Source organism: Pseudopodoces humilis, chromosome 1 (genome assembly GCF_049639895.1).
Source record: "Pseudopodoces humilis isolate 2021_Gansu_Grassland_sample_001 chromosome 1, ASM4963989v1, whole genome shotgun sequence".
Taxonomy (NCBI): Eukaryota; Metazoa; Chordata; class Aves; order Passeriformes; family Paridae; genus Pseudopodoces; species Pseudopodoces humilis.
In genome coordinates, this window is record NC_142200.1 from 124,075,022 (window position 1) to 124,100,583 (window position 25,562).

Below are 25,562 nucleotides of genomic sequence, written 5' to 3' on the forward strand. Positions count from 1 at the left end.
AACCCACAATTATCGTTACACAACAAGTCAATGATTCTTGGAAAATAATTTGTGGACTGTGAATGAAAAGCCCCATTGAAGCTGGCCACTGCTTTTGGTGATAAAGAAATTCTCCTAATATGGCTATTTTATTAATGCTGTTATATTTCAAAGTTCCTTAGCCACAGCTTACACAGTATTATCAAAGGAACATTTATTTCTTAATTTCAGTTGGCTTCTTTATCTTAAGTAAAGGTCAGGAGAGCTTCCTGGAGAGTTACTCTGGCAAAGGTTATGGAGTTTCAGACATATACTTGGATGTAATGTATGTAGCTGTGGGCTCTGCAAAACAGGAACGGAGATCAACATAACCAAAGCCATGGGGAAATTACTACTGCAGAAGTAACACAATTGTGACTGTTTTCTCTAGGATCCAAGCCTGCCTTCAAACTCCATTATAATGACTTGCTCTATGTAGTCTACAGTGCAGTACTGAGTCTGTTACTGGCAGCAGTCTGGCAGAAGCACTTGACTTATTTTTTTAAAAATCTACTTAAATTTATTTTATTCTGTTTATTTTAATAATTTTTTTATTTTTTTTTAACATGGGAGAGAATTGACAAGATTTTATAGATTTAGTGTTTAATACATATAATTGAGCCTTTAGTGTTTAATACATTTAACTGAGCCAAAAATGAGGAAGGACAGAAGTGTAAACCAAGAAGGGGGTTGCAGCAACTTTAGTTCAAAGGCATCTAAACTGAACTGTGCTTTGCTACAAAAATTTCATTTATGGAGCTGTTTATAGATAGGGATGTGTATGTGATGTGCAAATTGTGTAAAGAAAACTGAAGTGTTTCAGTGAAACAGTTACAATCTGCAATCCAGGTACAAAAAATAATGTCATTTTATTTCTAGCTTCATTGCTTGAGAAAGGGGCTTTAAAGCCGAGACAGATGTGTGCTGTTAAATTGAAAATTGTGATGTTAAATTGAAACATTTAAAAGAGACTTAATAAGCTTCAGTAACAGTGGTAGTTCTGGAACGATGTGGTTAAAATTTTCTTGCCTAGAAATCACCAGCTTGGTGATTTGAAGAAGTCAGCTCTTGAAGCAAGATGTGGAAGGTAGTGGAGGAACTGATACTGCCAACATCATGTGCTGTGTCCTAGCACTGAGCAGGATTAAATGTCCCTTAAAGTGCTCTGGATTTTGCATTTATTTTCTGTAATAATGATTTTAACTAGTGAAACTGCACTGGTATTAGTAACTAGGGGAAACATTTAGTTTAGATTAGATATACAGTCCACTTTATCCACACAGGGATTTAACTTCAAAGCTAGCTTGGGACCATGAATATTTCAATTATGAGTTGCTATTAAACTTCAATCAGTTTTTGAAAAGCAAACATAATATGTGTATTTATAGTTAGGTGTGGGCTTTAGATATTATGAGTGAAATCAACAGCTAGCATAACTGCATGTGGTATTATTGACGTTATTGGAATTACGCATATTTCTGTTAGCTAAGGATCCAGCACGTCAAGCTTTAAGCTTGAGTTTACCTGTTTAAAAGTAAAATGTATTTTGTTACTCCTTTATGTCTTCTGGAAAGATGCACTTCCTACCATAAGAATCTTAGTAATGCCTGCACTTTCAAACCTTACTTTTTTGTCGCCAAAGTCTTCTCTTCCCTTTTTATTAAATATTTTTTAACTTGGCATATCTGTCACAAAGAACCTTTTTGTAATTTTGTTTAGAGTGAGTGGAATTTAGAGTAGATAACAACTAGCTTGTTTGGCTGAAATTTGAAAAACAAAACAGTTTGTTTTCTCGTACCTTCCTGCTTTCTGTGAGCACTGAAATTCTTGAGTTCTAAGAGACAAAAATGTGTAAATTTTCAAATTCAAAAATATTGAATTGCATATTAAATAGGGTAATTTTCTTACTTTTTAATTTCCATTCTTGCAAAAAATAAACATTCCACAGAAGGAGTGAGGAATCACTTCTACAGGCTTTTACTTAAAAATTCTGGTTTAAGCAGGTTGGTTTTGTCTCTTTTTGAATCTCCTTCTACAATGCAGTTCATTTGTTTGATGAGCATTCAGGTAACTTCCTAATGACTGTTCTTTAAAAATGACATGAAAAGTTGTGTAAAACAAAGACGTAAAAAATCTGTTTCCTCTAAATAGATGAATATTTTGGGTTTTTTTTTTAATCAGCATTCTGTATGTGACACTTTTTTCTAATTCTTATCCAATTCATAAGACCTCATTAAGCTGGTTTTCCCTCCATATAAAGTCAATATTCACATTTGGAAAAGGGTGACCTGTGTTAACTTCCTCAGATAAGGTTTCCTATTGTTTCAAGTCCATTTTCATATACTGAGGAGGAGCCAGCTCCTGAACTGGTTGCAATCAGTGGCAAGGCTTTCAGATACTGTAGAACAGCAAGGACTTTCCACTCCAGAAGCAAAAATGAATAAAGTGTTCAGTTTGCTCGAAGTCAATAGCTGTTGAGGTGAAGATTACTTGCTCCCATTGTTTGGATGGTTTCTGTGACAGACACAAGAGGAAGTAGGTAGGATTTGCTGATGTTTACAAGATGTAGTTGGCAAAGAAAACTTGGTATTGTCAACAAAACACTGAATTGTAATGCGACCTTGGTACAGTTGGTTATAAATGGGGATTACTCTGCACCAAAATAGATTGCCTGGTGTCTTAATCATATTTTGTTGTTTTGGTTTTTTTTAATAATATGTATTTGCATGGATCTACTTTTTCAGAGTTTTCTTTTAATTTTTTTTTTCTTTTGCCCTGAAATGTCAGTTACATATTTAAAATTAATGATAAATTCTAGATTTTGGCTTTTATTTCTTATGGAGTTAATGAGGATTTGTCTTGTGCTTCACCCTCTTGATCAGTTTCCTTCTCATTTATTTTGTTCCTGTATTGTTTCCGAGATCATCACAGCTTTAACTTAACACTGCCAAGGGGTAAATGTTAGTGTTAGACCACATCTGTTGACAGTAAATGGGAAGGGCTGGCTGTAAAAAATCCATGCTTCTCCATGTCTGATTAAACTTTAAGATAGGAAAAATACTTTTTTTAGTAGTGATTTTGTAACTGATCTTTCATGACCTTTATTCTTTGTCTTACCTCTTTTTTTATTCTTCCAGGTTTAGTAAAGGGGCGCTTTCAATGTAGATGCCAGGAATCTTAAATTATTCAGGGATGTGCTTTTTAGATGCTCTAGCTTCAGTCTTTAAAAGCCTGTTAAAGAGAGATTCTTTACATAGGCTTCAGGTAGCTGCATTCTTCTGTCATTTTAACTAATGGTGTAGGATATTCCAAATGCAGTTTAAATGAGGAAAAGCTTTAATATTTATTTATATATTTGCAGCATAGAAAATAATGAGGTTTTTTTGCATTACCAGATAAAAACTATCTCATTTGTTTTATTTTCTTTCTCTTTCTTTCTGTGAATTAAATTTCAGTAGTGAATTTCAGAATCAGAAGAGCATTTTTTGCTTGCTTTAGTATAGCAAGAGAAATTGATAGAGGTTAATTTTCCCTTACTTTGACATGTTTTGGGGAAGAAACCCTACACAATTAAAGTAGAAAACACAAGAATACTACGAGTTCTGACAGGTCAAAATGAGGCATATTTACTGGAATTGGTTTTGGTTTTGATGCAGAATAGTTTAATTTTGCAGCTTCCAGAAAAGATTTTAGTGGACTAAAAAAAATGTAATTTTTTTTAATGTGATGATTCACTTCATAGGCAGCTGGTAGTCATGTCTTGGTAGTGCACAATGTTCTAGAAATTGCAGTTGGTAGTGTTTTGGTTGTCTGAGTGTGGCAAGTTGCACACACTAGCATCTTTTCAGGTGGTTTTTTTGAGTGTTTTGGTTTTTGGGTTTTTTTAAATTTTACTTTGCCTTTATTTATAGTCTCTGGAAAAACCTTTTCTTTGAGTGTAGCTCTGCAAGTGCGGTGCTACAGCAGGCAGTCTGACGAATATCCTGCAAGGTGGTGCTACTTACTCCTGGTGCTGAGCCCTGGTAGGGCTTTCTGCTGCAGCTGTGTTTTGTTTCTTGCCACTTGTCTTGAAACTACTTCCTTCCATAGGTCAGATGTTGTCAAATACAGAGACATTTGCTTACTTCTTTTAGTGCATGCCCGACTGTGATGGATTCTCTCTTAAGGGCTGTGAGAGTCAGGGCTCTGTGGTTTGTTCCTGCCTTTAGCTTTGCATGACCTTGGGCATGTTGCTTAACATCTTTGTTTCTGGTTTGAAGTAGGTACAGAAATGCATGTATCACTGCTGTGAGATACACAGCTTTCTTAATGATCACTTATCTGGAGATCTCAAAAGCATTTTACAAAGACAGTCCAGTGCAATTGCTGTTGTAAGAGCCGGAGAGGTCAGACTGAGGAGTCGATGCTGACCACCTTATCTCCCTTCATAGTCGCCTTAGATAGCCTTGCTTCTTTCATTGTATCCCTGAGCACTTGTTTCCTTTGTTTATCGCAGGACTGAAACTGTTACCACCTGTCAACTTTGTTTTTCCTTTTCCTTTTTTTTTTTTTTTTTTTAAATTCACATTCAAAAGAAATTAGAATTTGGTGTCTTTCAGAAAACTCATTTTGTGGCTCATTGATGTGCATTAGCCTGTGCTAATAAGGGGTGGTTTTTTATTTCTTTTTCCTCTGGAAGATTTTTGGAAATATTTAAATATACTGTGTAGTTGTGACCGTAATTGCAAGATTTCATTCTTGAAAAAGTTTTACCATGAGGGAGAGTTTCAACCGTAATGCCTTTAACTTGTGATCTTAATCGTGGAGAATTTGTGGTCTTGCTTTGATTTTAATAAGCAGTTTCTGTTTATTTGCTTTTCTGCTTTTATTTTTATACTAAATTTCCTGCTTTGAAGGTGCAGAGATTTAAGATTCTCCTGAATTGCAGTAGTGATGGGGTCTCACAGATTATGTAAATACTGGTGGTGGCAGGAGCACTGAGACAAATTAGAAGACCCCATCAAGAACATAGCTTTTGATTTTTAAAAGTTCTAAAGCGGAAACTTTCTTTCAGAGTGCCCAGCAGGCTGTGATGTGATGTGTTAGCAATTTTATTGCTAATGGAAAGGTACCTCTGGGCATCTGCAGAGAGAGCAGACACCTTGTGCAGACTGGTTTAACTGCACAGGACCAATCTGAACCTGATGGTCTCCAGCAGTGTGGGGCATGGGGGAGCCCAGGCAGCTGGACAGAGCTCTTCTTGTGGGGTTTTGTGTCCCTGTCCCCCCACTGCCCTTCCACCACCATGTCCCTGTTCAGCCAAGCTGAGTTAGTTTCCTTTCCTTAGAGCCCCATCCTTGTTTGCTGCTTTATTGCAGATTAAAGGCTTGGGTTGCATGTGAAGGTTATCAGCTAATGAATAAACTTCAGTCATCCTGTCCTGTGATAAATCTGTCTCCCAGATCAAAGATGAAGCATGTAGACCTTTTTTCTTTCAAATGGTAATTTCTTAAGGTTGTTAGATCACTTCCTAAGGTCTGTTTACATGAAAACAAAAACATTAAACATATTTTATTCAAAATGTTGAATTCTCAGTTTTGAAAAAACCCTATTTCCTCTCTGAGGAAGCCTCTCCTCCTTCCTTCTGTGACGGTCTCATCTGTGAAAATACAAGCGATCCTCACATTGTAACTTGTGGTCACGGCAGTATTTTCTTAACACTACTGTAATTTCTGTTTTAAACCAGATAGTTCAGAATTTCTTCAGGAGTATGTAGATGTATTACAACATTTTTTCAGTTCCAGTTGTGTTAAAGTGTGCATAAATTTCTTTTAGCTGTATTTTCACACCAAAACCAAATAAGGCAGACTGAAGGGTCTTTGTGGTTCTATTTTGATACAAAACACTTATTCTCCTAAAACTCCTTTCTATGCTGTGTTTTCACATAATGAATTTTGTATTTCTAGAGCAGTATAAATACTGATTTGAAAATCTGTAAGCTCTGGAATGGTGTAAAATAAGGAGCAGTCTGCAAGCTGAGTCCATCCACTTCTATATGTTACATATGTTACTTTATGTAAAATGTATTTGTGGTCTGTATAATATTTTTAATCTTTTTATTTCTGCTTGCTGCCTCAGCAACTGGAGATAGAAATCAGGCTCTTCTACAGAGTGCTGTGAAGTTTTCAAGGGATATAGCAGTTAAAAAAAGGAGGAGAGAGTGAAACTCCTCGAGACATCAGTTAAGCACCGAGGAGTCTGTGACATATTTGTGTCATGCAGGACAGAGTAGCCCTCTGTAAGCATAGAGGAAAAATAGCCCTCGTTTCAAGTTCTAAGTCCTTTTTTTGGTGCTGTGCATTTCAGTACTAGGAAGTAATTACAGTGAAGCCATAAACTGATAAATATGCACAAATGATTATATTTATTAATTCTTTTAAATTTTAGAGGTCATCAGTGTTTTTTAGGAATGGTCTAAACTTAGTTTAAACTTGTTAATGAAAAACTAATTATTTTATCAAGACATGTGCTTGTCTTTTCCCTGAGAAGGATTTCTTTCTTTTCCTTTCACTTATTCTTCATTCTCTTTGTCTTCAAGACATTACTCTTAACAGTTCCTGGATTCTAGTATGACCTTGATGAGGTGAATGGAGCAGTGAACTGTCTTGGTAAAGGATATCTTTATTCTTACATATATATTTCTTCTGTATGCTGAGGATTATGCATGTTAGAAAAGAGTGAATCATTAGCAGCTTTATTTCTGGTTGTCTTTTTTCCTGTGGCTGTTTATGAACTTATTCAGCAAATGTGGTTGCCAGTAAGTTAATGTAGTGAAATATTTTCTAGCAGTGACATTTACTGCCGAATCCTGCAGTCATTGAATACGAAGGTTACTGACTGGCCAGGTTTTTGTCTTTGAATTTATATATTATGAGTCGTCATCAAGGACATTTGAAAAATTACATGTGCAAAAGCAATTCCCAGTCTTGCTAATTTGATCCTCTTTGCTCAAAGGTTGTTTCCTTTTTGCTTATAATGTATACCTAGAAAAGATAAACAGTTTTATTCTTTTTTAATACTCTGTCTTCATGCTGAAACTGAATGCAATGTTTCCTTACTAACCATCTGTTAATAAAATTTCACATGACCAAAGCAGTAAGAAAAATGGAAACAACAGGGACTTTTTAAAGTGTCAGTGTTCTATAAAGACAGAAAGTTTCAAGCATTTGGGATTAGAATTTGGGAGCTGGATAAGGAACATATATAGTCAGTGTGTGTGTGTATATATATGCATACAGGAAATACAACATGCTATTGCCAGTCTTATTGATTGTATGCACATATAAAATAATCATAAAACTTTAGGAATGCTTGGCTTCAGAAAACATCAGCAAGCAATTTAAATTAAGCAAGTGTGTTGGTAATGTACATTCAGTTCTGAGCCTCATATACATTAGGAGTACTTTAAGTAGCAGCAGAAGCCTTAAATATCTGTGCTCAGAACTAGCACCTGGTTGCAGGTGGTCAAACTTCCACTGGCTCCAGAAAGAGCACTTTGCTTGGAGTCTTTGAAAATCGGCCTACTTAAATACAGTCTTGACTTTATGTTCCCAGACGTAACCACTTCTGACAATGGCTTCTTTGTTTCCCTGTTGAATCAGTGATAAAAATTGTGAGCTGAATTTTACTGTTGACTTATTTCAATGGCCCGCGCCTTTTCCGCTGGAGACTGCAGGTTTTGCACCAGTTTTTGGTAGTGAACTAGAGAATTAGATTTCAGCCTTGCTTGAATGGTCTGTAAAAAGGATCTGTTACAGTTGTTACTGGTGAGCATTTGTGAAAATTGAACACTGAAGCATGCAGGACACATGTATTTAGAGTGGTGACAGTCTCTTTCTCCACACAAAGTAAACAAGCATCCCATTAGCTGCCCTGAGTTAGTGTATATTTGTTTTATGAATATATACTTATTATTAAAGGCAAAATTGAATTAAAAATAATCTCAAAATGCAGTTTTGTTCTTTTTTAGTGCCTGTCAATGAGAGCTGCTAAAATAAAAACAAATTGTAAATAATCTTATAAATTAGTTGGTTAATTCTTGCTAGAGAGGACTCAGTGTGGAGTCCAATTCATTATTTATTGTTTTTTCTTGCTTTTGCATATACTTGAGCAACTATCTGACAGGCATGATTATCCTTAAGGATAATCTTTTATTAGGATGTTCTTTTATTATGAGGATATTCCTGGTTTTATAGGGACACAAAGTGACACACTGGTTATGGGTCTCTGAGGGTAGGCTCCCAAGGCTGAGCTACTTCAAACTGGAATTAACCTTCTGACACTGGTTGTTTGGATTATGGCAGAACCAGCAATTAAATCCAGTTTCTTTCACATTTTGTCCAGCAGCAAGAACAAGATCAGTGGCCCTCTCACTTATAGATGGCTGTTAGGTCTTTGCATGAATACAACGAAAGAGAACAACAAAGATAATAATTATATTGATGTAACTTGAAACTTTTCCGTAAGAGGGGAAATGAGGCAGAAACATTTCCTGTTTGTTTTCTGCTGTGGGCATCTTTCCTAAATATCAAATTGATGATACCTTTAAAACAATAAATAGAAAATACAAAATGGTTAATTTTAGAGTTTATTGTTATGTTTGGGAAAAATGTTTGTTACAGTTTCCAGTTTTCATTTCATTTCTTCATAATTCTGTTTCTAAAAAAAACTATTTAAATCCAGACCTGAAACTGTCAAACAGCAGAGTTACCAGTGGAAAGTGTGTGTGTGTATATATGTGTAAAATGTGGGATATTATTGGATATTTTAGTAATGGAAGTTACTCAGTGCTTAGCCATTACCTCTCACAATTTAAATTAAATTTTGAAAATTGCTGCAAATGGAAATCCTGTCTGTAGAAAAGCATACAGACCCTGATATAGTGGCCAGCCCTTCTCTGTGCATTTAACTTTATTGATAATTCCCAGGTAGGAATATAATTTAAGTTTTCTCCCAGGCTTGATTTTACATTAAGAACTTCCTCTTTAGCAGAAGCTTTAAAGGTGAATTGCCTTTTTTTGCACCAAGCCTTTGGAGCCAGATACATTATCAGTAACTGTGGGAACAAATGCCCCTGATCTCCTCCCAGGATTTTAACAAAGCAAATGCAGGTGAAGAGCAGCCCCGTTTCTCTGTGCGGTCAGCAAGGTTGCAGATCCAGAACAAAAGGATTAAAAATTCTTTGGATTTTTTTTTTTTCCCTTGCCTGTAATCATCCTCAGCTATCCACGTGTTTTAGTTCAATTGCTACAGAGCCCAGCTGGTTTAATTTTATTAGGTTACCACTTCCTTCTCCAGAGAGCCCTAAGCCTCTGTTTATTTTGGGGGCAGGGAGAGCTCTTCGTCCTGCCTTACCTGCTCTCCTCAGACATCAAAGTGAGCCAGTTCACTCCTCCTAGCTTAATCCTTCCCCTCTCCCTCCCACCCATGTTCTGCAAATTTCCCTGTATTCTTCTGTTATCCAGTGCCCGTGGTATTTGTCAGCAGGTTCACTTTTGCCCTGGAGAGGTACCTGCTAGGAGGCAGAGACCCTCTGGCAGCACTTTCCACTTGACTGCCTGCAGCTGTGAGTCTCCTACAGCTGGACAGGTAAATCGTCTGGAAAGGAAGGAGAGCACTGCAGGAAGGGGACATAAATTGGAATAAAACAGTGCCTCTGACAGCATTTCTGTGGGATTGCTTCTTTTGGAGTCTACAAAAGTGTGTTGATAACTGCAGCTCCTGCTGCCTGAAAATACCTTCTAGACAATTCTTAATGGGAAGGTGGAAATCTTTTTAGGATAGAGGCAAAGAGGGGTCAACTCACCAAAATTGTGCCAAAATGTTCCATGCTTGGGGGCAGAAGAGTAGAGACAGTCTTCTAATACTGTGTGGCAGTTCAGCCAGGTAGCAGCTGCCCAACTATGCTGTCAGTTTATGACAAAGGACCTATAGTGCCTTACCTAGATATTTACTGGAAACCTCTAGAAAAGTTTGCCTTGGAATTGCTCTACCTTTGCATTTAGTGAGTAGGTTAACTTTTATTGGTATTTACTGAAAGTTACTCCCCCTACACCCCAGTCAAGTGGCTTACCCTTTGAGTGGGCTTTTTAATTTTTGTTACACTGAATATACTATGCAATTTTTGACTGACATGGTCCTTTTAAATGAGAAGCCAAGTGGCTACAAATATTTGAATTATCTCAGTGGTCCCTTCAGCACTTCCAGTGTCAGAAGGCTGCAGGTGTATCCTCAGTAACTAATGAGCATTTCAGAAATTGCAACTGCACAGACAAGAAAATCAGGGTATCTTGCACTAAAAGTGAGGATTTATAGCAGTGAACCAATTATTAAGCTGAATGGGTACAACCTCTAATATTGTGCTTCCTCTCCCACACTAACTGGGAACCCCTCCATCTCTCAGGGGAGGCTGCATCTGTCATGGCAAGGGGGTCTTGGGTTAGCTGCCCAGAAATTGCTATACTAGCAAAATTTTTTAGTGCCTTAGCTCACAAGCTTTAGAAAACAACATTCCAGTTAAAGAATCAATGCTTATTTTCTTTTGTGAAGAAGCTACTAGAAGAATTTCTTTGCTGAACAGGGACAGGACCATCATGTTAAATGTCCTGCAAGTAAATTGAATATGCCTGCATTTAGTGATGTTATTGTTGGTACCTCTTCCCTGTGTATAAATGCCCTCATATAAACCCGCCTGATGCATACTGATGCAAACTTGGTGCGCTGTAGGTACAGTGAACTCTTCTCTGTTTTCCATTTCAACACTTTTTTTGGCCTCAGGTTCTAATCTCAAAGACTTCATGTTAATGCAGATCATAGCCAGGATGGGGAAGATTATGTTGAATATATAGAAGTAATATGATCTAGAGATGAACAGGTGATTCAATTAATTTAAAATTGAGTTCTATCAATGCATTTTTTTGTCTTTTAGTCATTAATCTGTAATGCTTTTTGCTTAAAAAATAGGAAAGAAAAACCTCTCACTCCAAGGCAAGATCAAGTTATTTTAGCAAACAATGCTGGCTAAGATGGTTGCATTACTCTAGATCTTAATGTCCAGAATTTCCCAATATCATTTGTAGGAAAATGAGCTGTTATTTTCCATCTTGCAGCTCCTTGGTAGTAAACAAAAATAAATTCCAGCTTTTGCTGCAGTTCACTTTCACCTGCTTGCTACTTTTTCCGAAGTCAAATTCAAAATCAATATTTTTTTCTATTCTCATACCATGTCATCTGAGAACAGTCCATGTAGGCTTTGAGGAAAAAATCCCACAATTGTAGGCTTTTATTCTTTACCTTCCCCCTTATCCTTTCCACCCCATAAGGACTGTAAAGACTATACTATTGCGTAGCATTCATGCGATTCAAGTAGACCATTGATTGACATGCACAGTATTGTAAGCTTTAGTCTGGAAGAGAAAATAAGCAATTTGCTTCATTTTGCAGCATGAGTTCTAACTGTTATTAAAGTGCATTTGTAGTTGCATATTTTCCAGTAAAGGTGACAGATTACTTCAAAGCTGGTATTTTCTTTTTGTTAAACAAGGTTCTCAAATAGATCCATCTTGCCCACGTATTCTATTCTTGCCAGTTGGCTTTGAAAGCTGGTGCTTGGGCTCATCGTTCAGAACTAGCTTCCAAAAAATGAGGTCCCATGCTGTTTCTATCTTTTGAGCTAGTAGGGGCTGGAAGGATCTGATCTGAAGCCAAGGCGAAGACTGAATTGATGGAATCATATATAACATCTTTGCCAAGTACTGCCCAGTCATGAAGTCCCACTTTCTGGGAAAGAGCACTGAGACAAGGGATGGCAGAGCATTCTCTGTGTTAGGGACTGTCCAGAGATTTCCTTTTCTGAATTTAGAGTCACGCCACTACATAAGAAAGAACTAGCATTTTATTGAACGCTTTTTCACACTTTTACGAGTTGTTACTTTCTTCTGCATGTTGCTTACCCATTTTCTCCCCAGTTTCACATATTCATTTGAGGAGGAAAAGTCTTTTTGCTCTTTATTACAGTATTACACATATTTTGACCATATGTAATGTATCATTGCAGAGGCATGCTTGCACATTCAGAATGCTTACTTTCATTTGACTCAGCGTGAGCACACAAATACCCAAACACACATGCAGACTGTTTCAGGTGAACGGTCACTACTTGATGAGTCTAGATGGAGCCCAGTTGTCTTTAGGTCTAAGTTCTGGACCTTGAAGGAGTTCTAGCTTTCTAGATGGAACTGTAAAATGGAGAATAATATCAAGATCATGTATTTCTTCAAGATACTTGACAGAAATGCATAGATTCATTCCATCCCCACCCTTTCTTCCCTTGCTAGCAGCTTTCATTTGTAAGGTAGTGAAAGTTCAGGTCTCTTGTGTATGTTCAGCTTTTCTAGAAACTGCCAGGATAGACTCTGAAACCACAGTGATGATACATATCAGTGTGTCAGATATCCAATTTGTCACCAGCTTCTTCCAATATCTGGCAGAGAGCAGGACCTAAATGAAATCCAGTTGACTGGAGCTCAGCTAAGATCTGATAGAGGTGACTTTGATAGATAAATGGTTGAAGAACCTGGTGGAGTCTGAGTAGATGTAATCTGTTCAGCCACTTTTAAATCAGTCCACATCCTTCAAGTCTTGCTCGTTTCTGTAGCTGTTGTAGTGGTCAGAAACAAAACAGTTTTTTGCAGGAGATCATGTCGGGTGAGAACAACCGGAGATCTTGCCTCAGACATCCATGCTTGCAGTCACTTCTGTCTTCAGCTGTAGCAGTCTTATGTATTTACAGGCTTTTAATTCAAAATCATTTGGAACAGTGAAATACTTCATTACCAGCCTTTACTGTCCCAGGGCTCTTCATCTGTCGCCTCTCCTACCTGATGTTTTTATTTCAGGTTTTGTTAGTATATGAGGCAGCGTACCACATCCAGCTGCAACACAATTCTCCTCAGTATGAATGAATGGTCAGCTATGTCAAGCACCTCCTTCTGATGACTCCTATGCGTCTCAAAGTTACCAGTAAAACTTCTCATCAAAATATACAGTACAATGAAATTGAAAGAGCACCCTGCTTTGGCATCCTGATGTCTTTAATCTGATGCTTATTAAATTATTGTTGAAATTTAGAGTGCAGCTGTCTACAAATGTCTAAAGCTCAAATCATAATGATCTAGAAATAAATAATCAATAAATGCCTTCCAGAATGCAGAAGGCTATTGTTTTATGAGTTAAATGCATATTCTTGAAACCTGTTTGGAATATATATATATATATATATATATATATATATATATATATATATATATATAAAGCCTGGCATTCCCACCTAGAAAGCTATAGAGAAAGTATTTAGTTTCATAGCTTATTGCATCAGATATGCAAATACCTATACTGAATATATGATTCAAATGTTAAGGTGACCGTTGCAAAAATAAGGCATTTCAGGACTAGTGAACCCACAGTGTTGTGCTTGGATTTTTAAAAAATGTTTTCTGATAAGAGCACTTAGGTCTTTACTGTCACCTAAGACATAACTAGCATTTTACGCTCTTTGAGAAACCCTTCAGTTAACTGTTTTAAAGGAGTTTTTTGGGTTTTTTTTGACTAATGCCTACCTGTTGTACTTACAGCATAAATAATTTGTTTGAATCATCAGGTGAGTGCTGTTAAGTTACAGTGAGCTAGGAAAATTGCAAACCCACGGATTAGGGTCCCTGTCCTTAAGTGTATTTCAGTTTGCATTTTGATAGCAGTTTAGAAATGTTATCGCCTGTTTTGTCACAGACATAATTCACATCTTTCTTCAGGCACTGTAAACAAGAGAAATGGTTTAATGGCTCCATAAAAGGCACTCTGTGCTGATAGCTGAGATTAGACCCTTTAGTAATGGATTTTTGTGTGTTGGGGGAAGGGGAGGGCTTGGCAGAGGTAAATGTACTGGAAAAGAATCTTGGAGAGACTCTGATGTATCTGAAGTGCCTGCTGCATTGCTGTATGTATTGAGAGATAGATTGAAAGTGTGTCAGTGTTGGCCTTATCAGTACAGGGGCCTTTTTTTCTTGCATTTGAAATTTCACCAAGTTTTATCCTGGGTCACCTCAGTCAGTCTAGTACCTGGAGTTGCAGTGCTAGTAGTTTAAGCATTTTTACATCTTCTGTCTTTTCATCTTGCTGTTGAGTAAAGTCCCCTATATTTAAGCGTGTTCAAGAAATCTCTCAAAACTTACATTGCATGTTATCAATTTTGCCTCAATTGATGATAAAAATTAGTGAGTGTATTTACAGAATTGTGTTTAGAGAATGGTTTGAGAGCATAAATTTGAAAAGCATCTCAGAAACAGCATGTTTAGGCCATGACTTACTGTTACTTCCTTTTCAGGTACTCAAAGTCCTCAAACATAATACATGTGAATGTAGTATTACTTAGGAGACATCAGAGTTCACTATAAAATGATTTTATACCATATAGTAAATGCTCTTGACCCACAAGTATGGGATTGGACATTTTTGTCTCTTTGGTCAGTGGAGTCAACATTGCCTGATGTTAGCCAGTGCCACTGAATTACCTGTTATATTTCATGGCTTTTAAAAGTATGTTTAAAACCATTCTTCCTCAGAAATAAGATTTTATCATGTGTTCTGGGCAGGAATCTGGAGTTTGAAAATTAAAATATTACTTTTTGTTCAAAGGAGAAATGACTTGCCATTTCATATAACATGTTCCTCATTTCTTCTTCATCTGGAATAATCTCTTTAATTGAAAAATATTTTAAGCCATTGCTTAATGCAGTGCATTTCAGGGCTTTCTCAAAAGAAGTAGATTCAGTTCTGTCTGCATACAGAGGTGGTACACTTCCTGTTTCTCAGACTAGAAAGCGTACATATCAAGCTCCTCTGAGACAAACCAATTCCTCCTTTGATTTCAGAGTTCTTAATAAAGTTGTTCTTCATTTGAGTGATGTGGTTCTTCATTCTTTGGGTGTTATGAACAAAATGTTCAGAGATTAGGCTGTTGACAGATAGCAAAGGAGAACAGCACTTCTGAAGGATGGATGGCAGGTTTCACCCTGTGTTTTTACATGTTACATGTGAATTTACTTTGTGATGAAATCATTATTGCTTTGTATAAAATCTAGGTCTGTACAACAGCACATTATGTATAAGATGCAAGCCCTTTTACTCTGCAGATATAAATAGATGTATTTATGCACAGAGAATATGCATACAGTAATGTATTATACCTTCATCAATTTGCTACAGATGGTAGCAGTCCTTCTGCTTGCTTAAGCCAATGTGTGTTGGCTTTGGAGATGCTCCAGACAGGGTCTGTGGGGCAAGGGTCTGTTTCTAATACTGATAAGCCTGACTTTGCACGGTGTTGAGATGAGGTGTTGATGCCATCCATCTAAATACGCGTTGTAAGATTGTTTGCCTTTCAAGTTCAGAGGCAGTTATCTGTAAGTAATCACTTGGGATGAAATCATGGCCCTTGGTCACTTTTTAAAAAGATCATTATTAAGGCAGAGAGCCCCTTACTTTAATAGGGTTGAGACTCTTGTTCTGGGGTTAAGTAAAATAAATTTACCATCAGGAAAAAAGAAGTGGTGAGGAGCTGGTTGTTTAAAATGTCATTTTGTTAATTTGAATGTGTTGGTAGCTGGTATGCTGCACTAAAATTAGATTGTATAAATAAGCAACCCTGTTCTCCTCAAAAGAAAGAGGATTGAGAACATAATATAAAATTCAGTTTAGCAAAAGAGTGTATGTTTAAATTCTCTTTTAATAGATGCATTATAGAATGAGTGTCGCACTAAAATCAGAAGTGATGTGTGGAGGGTTTCAGTGATGATACAAAAACTGCTTTGAATGTTTGAAATTTTATTGTTAAAATAAGTCTGTCTTCTTCAGCCACACTTAAGATACGGTCTGAAAGGGCAAGTAGCCTTTAAGAAAGCCCCCCAAAAATGCAGTAAGTATTTTTATCAGCCTATCTTTTTTCCTTTCTACCTCTAAAAGTGTACACTTAAGGAGGTATAGATAAAGCTTAGCATGGTGACTGTGTCAGGGGAGTGCCTGAGGAAGGCTTTAAATTTTACAGCTACATTATCTTTCTGGCTGTAGTTAAGATAAAGATCGAATATAAAATCACTTTGGTCTGTAATGCTTTCTCTAAATGAAGTGACGGTGTTAACCTACTTGATTTGATACACTTTACCCTAGCTTATAAAACTGGGAGGAAGGTGAGGTAAACTTTAATTAAAACTACGGCACAGATGCCTTCTAGCACTGTGCCCTGTACCTTACTAGGACTGTACAGTAAGCAAAATAAAATGTACCTCACAGTTGAGGCAGCAGGCTGGAGCCGTGTTCAGTGAAAGTAATTTAATTAGTGTTGATCATGACTCCAGATGATGGTGATTTGATAAGGAATAATTTAGTACTTAACAGCCTTTTACATGCACCAACTCCATGTGGGAAGGTAAAGCAAATTGCACAAAATGAATGTGCTGCTTTCACTTGTGCCTGTGCCAGTGAGCTGGAAAACTGCCTGTTAGCAGACGTTCAGGCTCTCAGCACTGTGATGAAATACCCAGCCAGTTCTCCTCACAGGGCTGTAGTGTGGGAGTCTCTGTACTCCCGTTATTTAAAAATAAATAAGGGAAGTAATTTTTCATAACAGATTAACTCCAAGGAAGTAGCAAAGTAAAAATAAAAAAAAAATAAATAGAGCAGCATGTGGCCTTTGTGCAAATATGTGATACTGGCTTTAAAAAAGAGTCTTGTTGCTGTTGTGTTTTAATTTTTTGATTCAAGTTAAGGAGATTGCCTACCTTAGTGTACTGGAGCCAGTGTCTGAGTTGCAGGGCCCATCATATGCAATAAATGTGTGGCATGAATTATTTAAACAAGATATACAAAGGAGAGTCAGCAGTAAAAGTTCACTAGAAACATCCTGAAACAAACTACTGGATCTCAGCCTGCTTAGCGATTACTTTGGAAAGCTGAGTGGGTTGCATTTTGCCATATTATTAAATCTGAGAATTGCTTTTCAAGAAGTCCATGTTGGCTTCTTTTTAGTGCAACTCCAGACAGTTTTATTCAGGAAGAATTCTTTTCTTCTTGTGATGTTCACATTTTCCATCTCTGTTTCCTAAGCTGTTGTGCTGTGCTTATGCATTTCTATATGTTTTATTGTCCGCTTCTCCTTTCTAATCTTTCCCCGTAACTGACTATTATTCACCAAATATAATAGCTGAATAGCAGTTTTCTGCTAACTCTTGTGAGTTTTGTGAAAATACGTGGCAAAATAGAATAGTGTTACATTGCAGATGACTCAACTGAAAGGCAGTAGTAGAAGCTTTCATGTAACAGGGTACGAGAGGATCTGTTTGTGAAAGAGTTCTGTGTACGTTGCCCAACCATGAGAAAATCCATGGCAAAAGGCTGGAATCCAGACCTTACTCACAGATGCCAGAGTTTAGTGGTTCTGATGCTCACTTCTTAGACAGCATTTCATTTATCTCCCCAATGAACACTGGCATGTGTATGCAGATGCATTAGTATCAGAAAATATGTTGTCTGTAACAAATAGTCTTTTCCAAGTTCAGGTGCAAGAGAAGGGGTAAGATGCTACTTCATGGTATATAAAGAGAGCCTGACTTTTTTGCTGACATTCCCTAACAGGAACTGCTGCATGTATGTGGATTTTTACGGAAATACAAGTGTCTGCATCAGGCTGGGAAGTGATGTTCATACTGTGCTGTTTTGGTGGCAACATCAAAAATCAGTGATAAGATCATGTCTGAATTCTAGGCATCTCAGAGTTCAGAAACGCATTAACAACCTCATTTTATTTAAAATTTGACAGGTGTGCTTTCAAGCTGTTACATACCTGTCTTTTAGTCATTTGTCTTCCTAGCCAGTTACTTAGGTTTGGCAATGCCAGGTGAACTTTGTATTTTCTTCTGCTTTAATTTTGGTTAAGATCGGATATGAAATAAGGAAAGTTGTCTGGCGTAAACGAATTTGCTGATTAACCTTGCCTTTACTTTTGGCCTTTCTCTTAATACAGGCCAACTTGTGCTTCTAATTAATTCTGCATTTCTGTCACACCCCCTCTGGATTTTTTTTTTAGCTTTTAAAAAGTATGACCTTTTTTTTTTGGTGTGTGTGCCTATATCACATTTACTATTGAATTTGGTCAGACCAGGATTTTATCTTGTTTATTTTTAAGAAAAAATACTTAAGCAATTTCTTCTGAATTTTTTTTAGATGTTATTTATAATTAAAACTGCATATAATCATCCAGTTTAAAGGGTTCAGCTGCAAGTTTTCAAGCATTTTTGGGGCAAAAACATTAATGATCATATAGTTGAGGCTGAGATATCTCAAATTTATTTTGGAGTCGTTTGTGTGGCACTCTTTGAAGTGGACTACTATTGCATTTGTAGCTAAAAGCTACCTCTGATATTACTTAGAAACATTTGGTGCCTCTGACAACATTTAAAGTAGTTAAGCCAAATATAAGTGGGCTGTTATTTTCCTGCTAATGAGATGGGATGCTGGCCATCATTCTATTAAACAATAGAAGTGATAATAGCCAATGTGAAGGATCTCTGGTGTCTATTTTTCAGTCGACACTCAAAGAAATATTTGAAATGTTTATTTCCTATATTGTTTTTATTATTACAATGGTTTAATTAATTATGTGTTTAATTAGCAGTGTTGAGCTTACTTGGGGAAGCTAATTGTTGATATTGTACTTGGGTTTTAATTGCATTCTCCTTCTCTTTCCAGTGGCTTTTCATGGTCTCCCTGTGAAAATCAAGAAGGAACCCCATAGCCCATGTTCAGAACTTGGCTCTGCTTGCAGTCAAGAGCAACCATTCAAGTTCAGTTATGGGGAAAAGTGCCTGTACAATGTCAGGTAAAGCAATTAGGAGCATGTTTGCAGTGAGAACTGCTAGTTTAAATGAAGACTGACTAAAGAGTAATAAAACCATAATAGAGATCTTATAAAAGTTACCTCTTCAGCAGATAACAGACTGATGAGATAATGCATTTAGCTGATGAATACTGATGGATTTGTTTACAGTTGTATCAAACACTTACATAAGAGTTTTAAAGCAGTGTTTTTCATCAAAATGCACATCCTCCATTCCTCCTCCATGGGAGCTAGCCAGAGTTTAAAAACCCAGGGTACAAGCATGAAATAGAAGGAAGGAATATCTTGTTTTTCTGTGGGCTGTGTTGAAAGTACTTTCAAAATGCATTATGCACATTAGGAAAGAGAGATCTGTGTAACAGGCAAGGGATAGGCAGGTCTGAGCAACACATTAGGTATTTGACAAATTGTGCAGATGTTGTATGTGTATATTCCTGGGTGATTACCTTGTAAAACAGTGTTTCATCAGTCCCTGCATCTTTGATTGTTACTCAAAAGCAAGTTGTGTTCTTTTATAGGCATAGATAATAAAAGCTTTATTTATTTGTGGTGGTGGAGGGGCTTGATACCTCTTCATTCCTTATTGACTTTCTTTTGGTTGCATTTACGTGCCACTCCTTCCTTCAGTGTCAGCAGTGAAGAATTTCTTATTGACGTTTCAGTCTATTTTAGAATCTTTCATCTAGCTTTGATTCTCATTAATGTATTACGAAAACTGTTAGCACTTAAAGCATTATAACATTTAACTTTTTGGATATGAATGGGGGGAAAAAAATGGAAGAGACTGGCACCTTTGCCAGTTATAAGGAGTGGTTTTGGTTTCAAAAATCAAATTAATCCATTGATGGATTCGATGGGTGCTAAGGGACCTGATATAGGAAACTATGCAAGCTTGTGCTTACTATGTTCCTAATGTCTGCATTTCTCCTGGTAAGAAACAGCGATGATCAAAGTGTTGTCAAGTCTTTTCCTGATTTGAGACACCCTTGAAAATAGCATCTATGTATTTGTAGGACCAGTAGTTTATTTTTGAGAGAGAGAGGGGTAAAAAGACCTATCAGGAGAGGCTGCTGACATCCTAGTATGGGTAGCTAAGCCAGCATACCATTGTTTTTCTGGGTCAGATCCCTTCCCTCTGGCTGTATTGTTTTACTGTCTCACTTTGTGGTTTGTGCAAAAGAAAAAGAGCCTTGACAGGCACTGTCAGCTCTTTGTGCTCTAGTCCAGGTGCTTCTGCTTTTATGTATTTTGTATACGTCCTGTTAGAATGTGACTGTAAGATCGAGTCCTTTAAAAATACATTTCTGTGCCTGAGAGAAGAAAATGCTGCACTGAATCACTTGCCTCTAACATGACTTCTTCATTGCTCTTCTTAATGTAAAGCTGAGAATTCTTCTGCCCCAAACTGGTTCGTAAGTTAACTATAATCAAAAGCTTCTAAATGGGGCACTTGTGATTTTTTTCTGGATGTAGATATTATGGTTTTGGTTTTTCTTCTTTCTTTGGAAAAAATAACCTGCCTTACTTTTCCCTTGCCTTACTAATAGTGCCTATGATCAGAAACCACAAGTGGGAATGAGGCCCTCCAACCCACCAACGCCATCCAGCACTCCCGTGTCACCGCTGCACCATGCCTCCCCAAACTCCGCTCAGACTCCTAAACCTGACCGGGTTTTCCCTACCCACCTTCCTCCATCCCAGTCCATTCAAGACAACAGCTTCCCTATGGATCACAGGTAAAACACAAAACATGTGAAGGACCCATGCAGAAGGTGCTTAGGTTGTGGCTACCACTCTCTTATATAGGGTACTACTGGCTTCCTGCCCACAACAATTCCCTTTTATGGTTGGTGCACTAGTGTCTGAGTTCACATTGGCAGTGACAGAATTTAAATTACATGTTGGTTTGGTCTTGTGAGAGTGATTACAGTATGCTGGATAATCTCAACTAGGCTCCCTTTCCCACGAAAAGTTGGACCTGATGGTCTTTCAAGGTCTCTTCTAACCTGGACTACTCTATAGTTTTGTTATTCACTTGAGGCTAGACAGCTCTTTGAGGTGATGAAGTCACTAGCAAACATGTTCCTAACTATAAATATCTGGCCTCTCGCTAAGCAGTTCACCTATCTAAGGGATAAGTGGCCATGCTTCAGAATTCCGTGCTCCTGCTTTGGAATATTCTTTAGAAGGGTGGATCACTTTTCCAAGCCCTTTCGTAATATAGCATTTCCAAAAAAGATGCCAACATAAACCGTGATTAAATAACATTAGTCTGAGTAAAAGCCACAAGAGTTAGAGACTAGAATTTATGCTTAAACTGTCCTTAAGTCACCCTGTTCTGTTTTGATATGTTAGAAATCCCCAGGCTACTACCTTTCTTAGCTTAGTTTTGCAACAGATATGCTCAGTGGATTTCCCTGTTTTTTCAGTCCAAACACTTGTTTGTGGAATTCTATTTACCCTAACCTTTATTGCATGAACCTGTTTTTGTATGATGAGTTTTGATTGCCCTTGAACATTTAAAATTCCAATGGTGTGTAAAGAGATATATGTTCAGAAACTTGTTTTACCTCTTAACTTTTATCAAATTTAGAAAGACCTGAAAAGAAAAACAGTTGTTGGGAGTGTGATGTGCATGCTTCTGCTCTAATAAGGGCTCTTATCTCCAGGGATTTGTGCAGATGACTTCTGAAGGAGGTTACTAATGTTAATATTGCTGTTTTGTGCTCTGCTGAGATAGCTTTAAATACCACCGAGGTTCTTTACAAGCCCTTCTGGCCACCAAGAAACACTGAATGCACCTTTAAATACCACCAAGGTTCTTTACAAGCCCTTCTGGCCACCAAGAAACACTGAATCGCACCTTCACCTGCCATAGTCCCCATCCTCTTCCCAGCCGTGGACTGTGGTCTAACCACAAAGGCCCCCAGTGAAGCCAGGCAGGGGTTTAGATTACAGCATGACAGATAAATGTGTATCTGTACGTGCACCAAAGTCGAGCTGCCAGGAGACTGAAATCTGCAGAAGCTAAGTGGCTTACGTGAAGAGAACAGTAGTAAGATTTTTCAGACAAAAAAATCTTTTGTTATAAAGCAACTTGTAAAAAGAGCACTGTATGTCAGCCCTAATTTGAGTATTTATAGACATTTGCATCTATCCTAGTGTAATTTCTGTACCCATAACTCTTGCTCTGTGTAAGCTTTGTAGATTCTTTACGTGATTTCTCCTCCCTCACTCAAAGATGGGGATCTTTGATTTTCATGTTCTTTAGGGCATTTTGCACTAATGCTTCCCTTATATTACAGAACATCGTGTGTTCTAGTAGAGTCCAAAATAGCTGACTCAAGGGGAAAATATATATATATGTGTGTATATATATATACATATGTATGTATGTATAGATATATTTTTTTTACATTTTTCAAGAAAGGTGGAATTATAGTGGAAGATAATAAGATATTTTCCCCCATTTTCTTGTTTATTTTGAGTCCAGTGTATGAAGCAAACATGTACTTCATATTTTTGTGAAATTCAAATTTTCCTGACTTACAAGGTGAGCTACTACTACAATGAGTGTATTCAGAAAATGTAATTTAAACAAATTACCTGCCTTTGTGAGTTCTTATATGAGTCTATAACTCAAGCCATAATTATTTTGGAACGTGCATTGGTGGCATAGGGATAGCATTAGTATCTAGTACATACAGCCCATACATCTTCATACAGGGCATGAGTATGTGAACGATAAGTGGTCCTAACAAGTACCAACAGGAAACAAATCCACTTGTATAAACAAATGGCTTGATTCCATACAAAGCTTCCAGTACAACAAGTATTATTAACTTCCTTTGAGTCTTTGTGAGTGAGCCTGTTTCTTATTTTATCTTCAAGTTGCAATTTTCTGATTCACTCCTTGACAGTTCTTAATGATAATTTCTGCTTCTTTTTTTGGCTAATGAAAAAAGGAAAAAAAGGAAATGAATGCAGTGTCAGTCAGCCTAACTGTTTCATAATACATTTGAGTTTCTAAGTTTATTTTCTGCAGGTGTAGGTGGAATTGCAAAACCCAATGTTATAGCGCAGTACTCTTTCTGCTGCAAAAAATTATAGTATTTACAGCAGCTTTAGAAAAATTCATTTTGTCCCCACTACTGCATTGTAATAGTTTCTATCTCTGTAGTTTCCACAGTATTTATAATTAAGCTGTTATAGTAAATATTTGTCAGAACAAGTTACACCGTATTATGACAGATGGTAGTAGAGTTTAAATTGTTTTAGAGACATGTACTACCTGTGATTTGATATTCAAGGATTCTACTGTTTGTGCAATCAAACCCCTGCATTGTGCTTCTCAACAATTTTCTCCAAAAGAAAGTGTTTTGTGCGTGAACCAAAGTTGGTTCAGATCCAAAGTACAGGAAATTCAGGAATGATTCATTTTTTCGTGTGTGACAGTAAGAAGCTTCCAAAGAAAGGCACAAGTTACTTTTCTTTTTTTTTAGATGTGTCTTGTTTATAACAAGTGATAACAGGACTAGTAAGCAGTTTTTTGCAATAACATTTCATCTGCTGTTGGTTTATGTGACACAGTATTACTGCTGTGGTGGTTACTACTGTGGTAATCTGCAGGAGATAACAGGAAGACGTCACACAGTTCATCAGGGCCCAGTGGGAAAATAGCATCCTGGTACTCTTCTGTATGTTCTGAACCTGCAGATGTCCAAGTAATTACATTCAGGGCTTTTAGTTCAGGTAGATAGGTTTTATGGAAGAAAAAGCAAGCATAGGTTCTTGAGAGTAGCATTGCATGTAAATCAAGATAATTTAAAACTAAATTCTCTTATTTTATGCCTACTGAAGAGCATTTGGGCATAGCAAATGGCACTGTGGCTTGCACAGATTACAACTTTCATGTAGAAAAGACTAAGGGGAAAAGTTAAGGTAGGACGGTAATTAATCATCGCAGCAAAAATTTGTACCCTCTCCTTTTACTGGGGTGCTGACATTCCCTTCCCGTTACAGTTGGAATGCAGTGACATCCTTGTGAGTCGATTTCTCATGATATCACCCCCAAGAGGACAGAACACTGGACTTTTACCCTGGAATGTTTCCAAATGTTAAAGCAGACAATATTCTATTCAAAATGTGTTTATTGTGGTCAGAATGGTTTCCGTGTATCAGTAAGATGGGTAAGAGTAAATTAGAGCATGAGCAAGATGAGCAAGTTGCTAACATTTGTGAAAGAGCTGAGAACTACCTATGCCTCCTTCATGTCACTGTGGTAGAATGTCAGTCTTTCTACTGCTTTGAAGCTGGTGCGTTTCTGTGTCTTCTGTTGAGGGAAGATATTGATAGCAAGGAGGATTTGGTGGGGACAGGTCTTAGAGCTGGTATTAATAGGTGGGATTTTCATTTGTTTGCTTGCTGCTGCTGTACAATGACAGTGATCCTGATGGGAGCACTTGGAATGATCATAAGCAAATTGTTTGTTATTGAGAAAGTGATACAGCCACTAATAATGCATTCTGAAGATCTTTGAGAAATGGAATGTAGCTCAAGTCCTTTACATGACCTCTCTAATTTGTGTTCTAGATTTCGCCGCCAGCTCTCTGAACCTTGCAATTCTTTCCCACCTTTGCCTGCAATGCCAAGGGAAGGACGTCCAATTTATCAGCGCCAGATGTCTGAACCAAACATTCCTTTCCCGCCTCAAGGTTTTAAGCAGGAGTACCACGATCCAGTTTATGAACACAACGCTATGGTTGGAAGTGCAGCCAGTCAAAATTTCCCCCCTCCTCTGATGATTAAACAGGAACCTAGGGATTTTGCATATGATTCAGGTAGGTAAGATTCTCCTTTAGTTCTGCATAGCAAAGGAATATATGAGTCCAAGTCAGTGCTATTGATATTTTGATCCTATGAAATGAAACTCGTTCTCTGGACACTTACATCTCACAAATTATGTCTGAGACAGCTTACAAAGTATTAAGATTACTTCATTAGACAGTGTGACTCGTGCCACCATTTCTTGCTCTTTAAAGGGTTTCGTTTTCTAGAAATCTCTGATCAGAAATGTTTAAGAAGTCAAGGAAGAAAGTAACGGGTGCAAATTTGCTTTGTTAAGAGGGGACTTATTCTGTACTGTCTCATCTATGACCTCTGAATTTGTGTGCTCCATTTTATGAGTTCTTCCATCTGTCTGCCAGAAATAGAGGACTTCTTCTCCTCTTGCTTGCATTACTTTAAATCAGGAGTAACTCCACTGAAGTGGGGTTTATACAGCTATAAAACTGATGAGGGAGAAGAATTGGCCAAATTGGTGTCAGCTTCTCAGTTTGTGCATACTGCTGTGTTTTGTGGAGGTACATAATCTGAGATGCCAGGTTGCTGATGTAGAGAATACGCTGTTGCTATTAATAATGTTTGTTATGATTGTGCTTATGGGGCAACTGGAATGGAACCTTATTGCTCTACAGACAGTACAAAACAGAGGAGATGGTGGCAGAGTTTGCTCTCAATAGCTTCTGATCAAAATAGAAAAGATAAGGAATAGAAAGGA

The 25,562-nt window shown here is 37.4% G+C and overlaps 1 protein-coding gene across 7 annotated transcripts in view; it reads left to right on the forward strand.

Moving 5' to 3' along the window:
• ETV1 (ETS variant transcription factor 1) overlaps positions 1–25,562 on the forward strand; it is a 115,219-nt gene that overhangs the window by 63,756 nt on the left and 25,901 nt on the right. For 6 of the 7 annotated variants that reach the window (XM_088054446.1, XM_088054454.1, XM_088054442.1 and 3 more), the window contains 3 exons: positions 18,856–18,985; positions 20,551–20,739; positions 24,596–24,843. In XM_088054446.1, coding sequence (XP_087910572.1) covers positions 18,856–18,985; positions 20,551–20,739; positions 24,596–24,843 — 567 coding nt within the window. Of the gene's footprint in view, positions 1–2,437; positions 2,554–18,855; positions 18,986–20,550; positions 20,740–24,595; positions 24,844–25,562 lie in introns of those variants that run through there. The other variant, XM_088054470.1, reaches the window with a different exon arrangement.